Source organism: Nymphaea colorata, chromosome 14 (genome assembly GCF_008831285.2).
Source record: "Nymphaea colorata isolate Beijing-Zhang1983 chromosome 14, ASM883128v2, whole genome shotgun sequence".
NCBI lineage: Eukaryota > Viridiplantae > Streptophyta > Magnoliopsida > Nymphaeales > Nymphaeaceae > Nymphaea > Nymphaea colorata.
In genome coordinates this window covers 7,672,848-7,683,175 of record NC_045151.1, presented here as the reverse complement: position 1 = coordinate 7,683,175, position 10,328 = coordinate 7,672,848, and the positions used below count along the sequence as shown (strand labels likewise).

Below are 10,328 nucleotides of genomic sequence, written 5' to 3'. Positions count from 1 at the left end.
TTAAAGTATTAGGTTTTATGGTTTTGATGGGTTTAAGCCTGTGAGTCGGCCCCGATGATAAGTTGGGTGGACCCGACTAAACTCAGTTTGGTTTGATAAAAATATTTTTAATTATTATTTATATATATAATTATAATATTTTATTACTATTAATTATATTTATATATTATTATATATTAATTTTAGCCTGCTCGAATTACCTGATCCACAGTTATAAGTAGCGGCCTCGCAACTACCATATGCTTTCTCTCTCTCTCGTTTTTTTCTTTAAACGTGCCAGGGGAGCAACATCAAGGCCTATCTATAACTGGTCCAGTGTGGGTTGCTTATGTGGCGAGGAATGAACTTTGCTCAAAGTGGGACAAATGGTTTGTTTTTCTTTCACACGCGTACCCGTGTGTGTGGGTGTGAGAGAGAGATAAAAAAAGAAACTTAGAAATCAATACCAGGGGATTTAATCGTATCATGCAGAAGGGATTTTAGAAACTTAGAAATGTGCATGTCTGCAAGCACATGGTAACGTACGTTTTTGTTTTTGTCGACCGATTCTATTTCTCTACCGATCGAGACTACATTGTGTTAACTGGACAAAGAGATGACTCAGGTCAGGTGGCCATTAACTCAGGCCGGAGAAGACGCTAAATTACTCATACCCGAAACTCGTGCATCTATATCCTCGATAACCTTGGTGTGTAAAATTACTTAAAAAATCCTTTTATGGCGGACCTTATCTTGTCTTGTCACTTTCTCATTTAAAATATGAAGAAAAGAGAGAGAAGACAAGATTCTGAGTCATGTTATGAACCTGCAGATCTATCCACCAGCACTCATTTAACCCCTTATGACACGCCCTATCTTGTCTGCGCATCACACACATTCTCTTCTTAAAGGAGCATATAAAATGCGAAAAGGAGAGAGGGTAAACAAGATTCTGAATCATTTTATCTCAAGTTTGAACATGCAGGTCTGTCCACCTACAGCGGCAAACCAGCTGCTGATGTATATTTATTATGACAAGATAGGATTTCTTTTTGAGTTTAAATATTTATAACATATTTGAAGCCAATGATTTTTCAACCTTTGGAAAAAGATCACCATCCATGATATATTGTGGCGATATTTAAGACTTAGGGTCCCTTTAGTTTCTCAAAGCAAAGATACAGACAATTGCTGAAGTGATCTTTTCTCACTACGGTCCACATGTGTAATCCCATCCATTCACATATATCTAGGACCCCATTCCATAGAACACGATTCTCAGTCTCGTTATCCCAAATATTGAAGGCAATGCTGAAACGCGGCCCCTGCATATCTACTTTGGCAGAGCACATGTCTCGATGTTTCTGCTGCGCTTAAAAATAGATACGCTGGCAGAGAAAGGAGGGCAGCAAGGGCCGTGGGGGGCCTTCAAACTTTTTTTAAAGAAATAATACATGTAAATATTTTGAAAAGCTTTTAATCTTAATCCTTGTAAAAATTTTGTAGAAAATCAATCCAACCGGTAAAAACATCGTTTTCTTTGTTTCATTTTTCTCAAATAAGTTTTAGTTGTTAATATTTTTTTTTACACATGTTGTTAAGGGCGATTCGAATTGAGGGTTACCTTAAGTCTCTTTTACCGAACTAACCCTTCCTCACTCGCTTTCGCTAATAATATCTAGAAGGCCTCTCTCTAAGAACTATATATATATATATATATATATATATATATATATATATATATATATATATATATCCCCGCATCAAGGCTGCATTATGCTTTTCAACAGGCAGCCCACTCACATGTCTGGAGGCACGCCAGGGTGGGTGCTGTGGCAGAAGCACTAACAGCATTTTATGATATGCTGACGGTTTATCATATTTTTAGTGATGGTTTGTTGTGCATTTAGCCATGACTTTTAAATATTTAGTCATCTAACAACGTCTGCAGCCATATACCAGATTTGGGTAAGAGACAAAAACCATACTACTTAAATTCGTGTTGAAATTTATTTTACACACAATGTGAATATCCTATTGCGTTCATAAAGATAATTTAAAATGTTTATTTTAATTCAAGCTATTTTTGTAAAGAATTTGACTTTTCTACCATCACAATTTTGGTGTTATAACCGTTCTTTTTTTTTAATTATTAAGAGAACATTATTTAAAAAAAAAGACTAACTTAATACATGTTTCACTTAAAAGCACTCGTAAGATCATATTCGTAAGATTAGATTACAAGAAAAACATTAATAATTGTTTTAGTGGGTTTGATTTTGGTTTTCTCCATTGGCAAAATAGTTTGGTGTTGGGGTTTTTTTTGTGTGTGTGTGTGTGTCTATATATATATATATATATTTGGTGTTGGGGTTGTGTGTGTGTATATATATTGGTACTTGGACCGTTCAGTTCCCCAAGACAAAAAATCCTAGCCCACGCATTGAATAAGCAATCTGTGAAAGACACATTTAACAAGCAAAAATACACCTTTAACTAAGATTTTCTCCGAGACACAAGATTGCCTAACAAAATAGATGTTAATGGACACACGGCGTCCTTTTTTCCCCCTGTTTTTTTTTTTTTTGCTTAAGAAGAGGAGGGAACAATATAACCATACATGAAGGAAAAAATTAAGCATGCATGCAGTTAACTATAAATATTCGGATAAACTAATGGAGATCAATTAATGAGGTTGATCAAGGTCAGGTGTAGGTGGATAAGTACTAAAGTAGGCACGTATAGCTTCATGCGGTTAAAGTTAAAGGATGTGAGACGGGGCTGAGCTTATGCGTTGGGGTGGGCGACTGGGCGTAGTCATAAGCTAGCATAAATCGCATTTCCGCTTGGGGTTTTCAAACTAATGGCAATCGTTTTAATATTCAGTAGATATAATCTTGGTGGGGAAGGCAAAGTGGTAGTTTGTCCGTAGGATTTTAGTATGGAGGATTGAGAGGCAAGGACTACGTAGTAAGGAAATGGGGCAGCCTCCAAAGGAAGTGAGGATCTTTGAGAGTGTCGTTGTACACCTGACAGCAAGTGAATGGCTCCCTTAGCTTTTCATTTCTTCCTTTATGGTGTGTTTTCCTCATGGAACACTATATCAATTGTTACCCTTACCACATGTCACGTTCAGATCAAAGTTTTACCAAGGATAATCTTGTTGTTAGGCTGTACCAACCTTTATAGTACAAGATAATAAACTTTTGTCTTGGTAGTAGACCTCTGCAAGGATTCACGCTTGCTGCCTTTTAATGCTCGTCATTGCCATCCCTTCAGAGCCTAATCTAAAAGTAGCCAACTATGAATGAAATAAGAGGCTCCTAACCAGATATACCACCAGAGCTAGATTCCTCCAAAAGTAACCACTTCCAAACTGAGACACCAAAATAAAGGTTTCAAGAACCTCAAGTATTTCAAATAGTTAATCAGAATGGAAATCTCTTGACCACCACGAAGTAACATACCTGTGGATGTTGACATACCAAGCATAAACAACAACAAATGAATCAAAGAATAGATACGATAATGCATTTCAGTCAATCTTACAGCCGAAGAGAACAAAAAGAAAGAGAACCAGATGAGCTAGAGATATTTAAGAATACTAAATACATTCAGCAAATGATTATCTTCTTTTCATTTTCAGAAGAATGCCGATGACTGGTGCCACAAGCTCTTATATTTACTTCATCCATAGTGGTCATAGGTGCCAACCTATAATAGCAACAAATCATTTAATTACTAATTAGGCAGCTGGAAAGGTCAGTTTCACATAAGAATGCTTTAGATTTGTTTCCCTTATAGTTCAATATAGCATAAAAGAAGAAAGATTGTTGACATAGTTCTTTAAATTAACCATTATTTATAGTAGCATACTCACCAATTTTTCTTGTAATTACTTCTTCCACTGTGGTTTGCATTGGACAATAACCTACAAGATGAAAGAAAGATTAGCTCCAAAATATACAGTTGGTGATTCTTCTTTTTGATTTATACCTTTTACATGGAATTTCCAAGAGCAAAGCCGCTGATGATTTCCAAAGGATGGTCTATATGATATTGTTCAAAAATTACCAGAAGATCTTAAGGATATGATGGTATTGGAATGTACACCATGTGAATTAGAGTGAAAGAGATTATACAGATGAACACATGTCAATGACTTATTACTGAACGTTTCATAATTGGTCCCAAAATTGAATTAACAAGAGATGCTTATTCTGTAATTTTGTGTACATGAACCAGCCCCACATAGTTCCTCCCATATCTTCTTAGTTACTTGTCTGGGAGAACATGTAGATTGAGCCAACTGTAGTGGAAGCATCTTAATCATTGTGCAACTACAGGATTACGATATTCATCGATTTCAACAACTAGGAGGTGATTTTTGTCTGCACCGCGTGGGCCCTCTGAATAAAGGGTTGGCAGATACGCTTTATAAGCAGGCATATAACGTGAAACGAAGTCCAGAACCTGCACAATTAGGATGTTTTCAGAATCAAAGCCCAAGTAACTAGGACCATTATACAAGTTCAAAAAAATCAGGAAATGCACCTCCTGGTCAGACATCCCAGGCTTCCCGGCTGCTCTCATGGCAACCTCCGCCTGCAATATGGTGCATGGTGAGCTAAATGGTAGAGAGAAAAAGAAAGAATGCACATCCACGTTGTACAAGTTTTAGAGTTCCAAACCTCCAATCGCCACTGATAAACACATTCTGGATTCTTTATCTTGATAACTATCCACGAGTCTACAAACTTATCCCATGCATCATAATAAGCTTCAAGATTGCTATTGACCACATCAAGCTGGAGAAATAAGAGCAACCATCATCATAACATCATTCAATAGGTTCTCAACATTAAAAAAATGATAAAAAACTTAGCATAATCAATAACAATGGGATGATTAGTATTTTTATTAAATAGCATCTTTAAAATGTGATTTAATTAATATTTGAACAATGACCTTTGGATCAACTGCTTTGACATCATCAGGAGGTTGTGGTTTAAAACCAAGCATCCAGCCTTCAAACAAGACAACCTAGAGGAGAAGAACCCATAACATTCATAAGCAATCATGTTTACATATATAGAGTTGAACTATGACATAATCTCTTCGCTCACATGTCTTCCTTGCAAACAGGAGTTCCAAAACTAGGAAGACACAAAACATTAAAATCATTGCTATAAACCAAAGACATAAGTATACTATTTCATACCGCCAACGGTCCTTCAACTTCAGGCCAAGTCGATAAATCAGATCTGTCTCCTTTTCCACCATATGCAGACTATATAAAAAAAGTTTGAACACTAGACTTCAGAATGATCGAATAATCGCTAGCATCTTATAAAATTCTTTTTTAGTGAAGCTCACTTACTTTGTCATAACGTGGAAGTTGCATTTTTTGGCCTGTATATGGAAAGATTGATGAATAAAGACCACAGAAAAATAATCTGACACTAAAACAAGTATCATCTTTGTCTAACTCCTTTTTATTTCTCTTAATTTATGCAAACAGATAAAAAATAGGTGGTTCATTTCATTTTTCATAATTTCATCATGGTGAACTATCAGGATTTGGAACTACCTGAAAAGACCCAAGCAACGTATCTTGCCTACAGATCTGAAGACTATAACCTAATAGCTGGTGGGGTGCTTTACTGCCTGTTCTGATCTGGCATCGAGTCCATGCCTGTTAAAGAGGTTCGATCAAGCGATGGATCTTGGAAAACCCCAATGCCTAGACACCCACCCTAAAATTAGAACTCTAGCTCTCTATCCAGTCCAAAAGACCATGGTTCTGAGAACCCATAGCCTCTTTCATTCTCGATATTTATTTCCCCTGCACCTACAATTTTGCCATTTCATTCGCAGACCTAGGATTTGACATCTTTCGATCATTTGGAATCAGAGAGGCAAAGACATTAAAACATTACCCGCTTTTATTAATTTGTGAAATATATAAAACTATGAGGTTGAAAATGAAGTTCTAAGAACTACCTGCTCTAGTTAAATTGCGTAAAGTATTTAATGTCTCAACAGAGAATGGCAAGTCATGGCTTCCAGCATTTCCTCGTAGCTGAGAATGCACAAAATAAAGTAGTCAAATTAAGTGCAGGCATTCATAGTTCATCATAATCTTTCCTCTAAGGTTATTTTCCAACCTTCCAAAAGAAACCCTATCCCTACCTCCAAAAGAGAGTTCCCAGGATTTTCACTGCGAAGTTTTGCCTGAAGTTGATGTGTGATGTTAGAACATGTTCTCACCAAAAAAGAAAAAAGGAAAAAAAAGAAAGAAAAATGCTCATCATTTGAATGACATGGACATTTCACATGCATTGCATACTTGATCCTCAGCTTTCAAATAAAAGTCATCAATCGACAATGTTGCTGAATTCCTATATAGAAAAAATAAAACGTAAGACCAAACTGTAGCTTTTCAAAATACAAATCCAATTTTAAATAAGATGGGTACTAAAAAATAGAGGTATTACCTTCCAGTGACTTGGAAAAGATGGTTGAGAGCATAGACTAGAGTTGTTTTTCCACTTCCTTGAGGAGCACTGATTCCAATCTGTAGAAAAGAAGTTTATGAACTAAATATCTAGTTTGACATGGAGCAGCATATTTCTGCATATATGCTTTTAGATTTTTTCCAGGTAATCATAAAGATGATGTTATCATTCAAACCAGCAGAACTGGAATTACAAGAAAAATAAGTTATCATTATATACAGCAAAGGCTTGTGTTTCTGAAAAGCAAAATAAATTGCATGTGTTGCTTAACACAAATGCATTCAATATATTTTTAACTACTTCATATCAAGACTGTACAAATGGTAACACCAAAAAGGGCTCCATGGACGTACCAGCATACCAAATACATTTATTCTTCTCTATATCTCCCCCATCTCCACCCCCCCACCCCCCCCCCCCCCCCCCCCCCCACCCCCAACACACACACACACAAAATAATCTGCCCATGTTCTCCTATATTCCGTTTCCGTTTTTACAACTTCAATGCTCCTTGTTTCTTCTTAACATTATCCAGATAAGCCCAGTGAACATATTTTAAATATAAGAAAATTCATTCCCCTAAAATTGTTGTTTGAAGCTGATCATGAACATATATGAATCGAAAAACTGAATTTTTAGTAACAAGCAGAAATTTTTACAAAGTTAATCGAGAAATAAATAACATGTTTAATGACACAGAGAATAAGTTCACAAATGCCATGAACGATCTTCTACAAAGACAATTGGAAAATGTTTAGTTTATAAAAACCCTACCTATGTTGCAAGAAAAAATTAATTTGTGGATGATGGCAAGTTTTAAGTTACACCTTGAATAGGGCTGCCAAAACAAGCAATATTGTGCAGGCAGAAAAAGCAGGAAACAGTGACTTTTGGAACGACATAAGACAATAATATCTAGTATATGAATTATGAAGTTTTGTGTAACGGAGAACTAAAAAGATTCTTATCAAGTTATATATCAGTACTATCACATCCACTACTACACAACTAAACCTTCTATCGTTAAAATATGTCAACTGAACTTCTTTCTTTAATGATTATTTATCTAAACAGAAGTTCTTTGCCATATTGTATCTAGTAGAGATAACAAGTATAAACATGGACAGATGGCATTGCTGACTTACTTTGTAAGAAAAATTGAATAGAAGATAAACTTTATGAAAATAAATAAATGAGAAATATGCTAAAGGTACATAGATATTCTACATGTTCCTGCGGTAAAGAAAATCTGGACCGCATTGGATTAATAGGGATCCCTGAAATGGCTCTGTTTTAAAAAAGTATTAAATCTTCTACATAACAAAAATAAGTAATGGGCTATTATTTAAAGTATATCCCTTGATCCAATTAACAAAAATCAACTATATTTCTCTTATAAGAAGTATTAATGAAATTAAACTGTCTGAAAACATGATCTACATGGAACAGCAACTCTGTTAAAATAGAAAATGTGCCCTGGAGCGTGAACTAGATGAACCATCCTTGATTAAGCTTCCAAATCAACTAATCTCATTCTCCATTCAAGCAGGCCGTCTTTGTGAGGATTGACAAAGTTAATTTTTTTGGCTTTTTCATACTTCTTCAATCAATGTATAATCACATAGTTTTTAGAAGTGACTGCATTTCCTGATTCCTCTCAAATAAGGTTAGTCCTTTGAGGTAGAGCGTAGTTGAATTTTATGAAAATGAAAAATAACTTCTGGCAAACAATTGAATTTGATGACATAGTAGATTAACTAATTGAGCAATTCTTGCTTGTGACATGCCATGGCATTTGAAACCTTGTAACTTTTAGGTGGACAAGCTCCTAAAAGCTAAAGCAAACGCAGATCAACAAATAAATGTGCATAACACCTTCCTTTCTCATTTCTTCTCACGAATGTCCATTTCAATATAGGCATACACCAATCAAGACTACCACCATCATATGGCATGCTTTTTCTCAAAATAACCCAAGCATGAAATTCAGTTTCAGTAGAACTTTAACAAGCAAAAGCTAACTGAATATCAATCAAAACATACCACCAATGGTGGAGCTTGTTCACCATCTTTGAACTTAGATTTGTGGTACAGTATCTCCTTTTGGCACCAAACAAACACTGGGATATAATAGTGATATATTCTGATCTTATCGGAAATGGGCAGATCCAGCTCGTTCATGCCAAACAATCTACACAAGTGACTTCCATACTCCAACCATCTATCTATGGTTTCAGTCACTATCTCTTGCGTGAGGCCTAACTTGCTCATCAATGGACCGGAGCAAATGAAATCAAAAAGGTCATGAACAGCGGCAACCATTGCTGGTGTCGTTGAGAATGTTGAGCGCGGAATTGTAAGCTCCCTTCCATTGCTTCTGATAAAATTGTTGCAATATAAAGACAGTCCTTGAGACCAAGACGGCCTCTGCACTGAGAATACGCCAAAGACAAACCAAATATGAAAAAAAGAAACAAAAAGAATAGCCTTCAACATGGATCCCATTTTGCGAATTCCAATGCAGAAGCTGAGTATAAAATTCAAATTCCACATAATAAAGAACATAAAGTTTGCAAATGCGTTAACAACACTGTCCTTTTGCACAATCACAAGACTTAAATAATACTCAATTCACGGACAAAAGAAACCGCCATGCATTGTGACCATTCCAAGTACATGGAAACAAGTGAGGAAATAAACAATAACAAACACACACTTATCTAAGAATTCGGAAAGCGGTGACCATCGAGAATATTGATTCCCTTCAGTTTGATCCTAAATGGTGCCATTCCCGTTGGAATGTCTTTAACCACATATTTTATTTAATTACCCTCAACGAACCAAGAAATTTCTCTCCTCCCAAAAGTTCATCTATTATACATTCTTCTTCATCAACAGCATAAAATGATTCAAGCAGGATCTCGGGAGGAAAAAGGCCTATGACAAAATGATTACTGTCATCACCGAATTGTATACATAGAAATAAAATAAAAAAGACAAAATTTTGTGACAGTCATAAAACACTTCAACTTGGAATTATTTTAAGCGAATGAAACTAAGGAGAGTAAAGAGAATTCAAATGACAGCAGCCGAACTCGAACAAGAGTTACGGACACCGAAATAACCACGAACAAATAACTGACTTGATCGCATAATGGGATTGGTGAAATGAAGGTTGGAAACTGAGAACGACAAGAAACCAACATAATGCAAACGGAAACAGGCGATATGGACGAGTGCAGGAAAGGAATTCGTCTCACCATCATGGCGGTGGAGAGAAAAAAAGGAAGAAGCCAAGTGGTTGCGTGAGTGAAAGGAACAAGAATGGGAGGACGTCGTGGCCGAGGTGGAGATGCTCCATTCGGAGGGGAGGCAAGGAAGATGGTGGTGGTGGCAGAGGACGCTCAAACCCACCATGCCTTCTTCAACTTCCCGTACTTCAAATAAACAAAAGAAACCAAAGAGGGAATTCGCGGATTTTTCATATGAGAGAGGTGGAGAGTGCGAAGGAGAGGACAGATTCGAGCGGAGCCTATCCAGTCGGTCGTTGGAGGCCACTGGATATTTTTTCATCTTCTCGCCAGAGAGTTTTGGAGGTTTTACATTTCAGTACTTCTGGTACAAATAACGACAGATTGAAGCTCAAGTACCGGAGAGAACTGTTCGAGTCAAGTGCTTAAGCAAGATAATGGTGAAAATGGATTTCGCATTCAACACGCAAGGAAGGTTCAGTTAGCAGTTTTTTGAAATTTATAGTGCGTCGCGTGCACAAACAGTATAGGTAAGTAAATAATTTTTAAAATAAAATAAAAAAAGTCGAGTCATAGCGAG

The 10,328-nt window shown here is 36.4% G+C and overlaps 1 protein-coding gene across 3 annotated transcripts; it reads right to left on the bottom strand.

Annotated features, from left to right (window-relative positions):
• Window positions 1-3,484: 3,484 nt before the first annotated feature.
• Window positions 3,485-10,074, bottom strand: LOC116267746 (D-glycerate 3-kinase, chloroplastic). Of its 3 annotated transcripts, XM_031649633.2 has the most exons (14): window positions 9,758-10,074; window positions 8,541-8,929; window positions 6,477-6,556; window positions 6,320-6,380; window positions 6,172-6,213; window positions 5,983-6,061; window positions 5,360-5,391; window positions 5,201-5,269; window positions 4,948-5,022; window positions 4,671-4,787; window positions 4,534-4,584; window positions 3,976-4,452; window positions 3,860-3,910; window positions 3,485-3,693 (listed from the first exon to the last, which is right to left on the bottom strand). In XM_031649633.2, exons 1-12 carry the CDS (start codon window positions 10,068-10,070, stop codon window positions 4,309-4,311), a joined length of 1,452 nt encoding a protein of 483 aa, XP_031505493.1. In that variant the 5' UTR covers window positions 10,071-10,074; the 3' UTR covers window positions 3,485-3,693; window positions 3,860-3,910; window positions 3,976-4,308. The 3 variants fall into 3 exon arrangements, with proteins under 3 accessions (XP_031505493.1, XP_031505492.1, XP_031505494.1); XM_031649632.2 differs by having other exon boundaries at window positions 3,860-4,452; XM_031649634.2 differs by having other exon boundaries at window positions 3,860-4,452; window positions 6,329-6,380; window positions 9,758-10,072.
• Window positions 10,075-10,328: the final 254 nt, after the last annotated feature.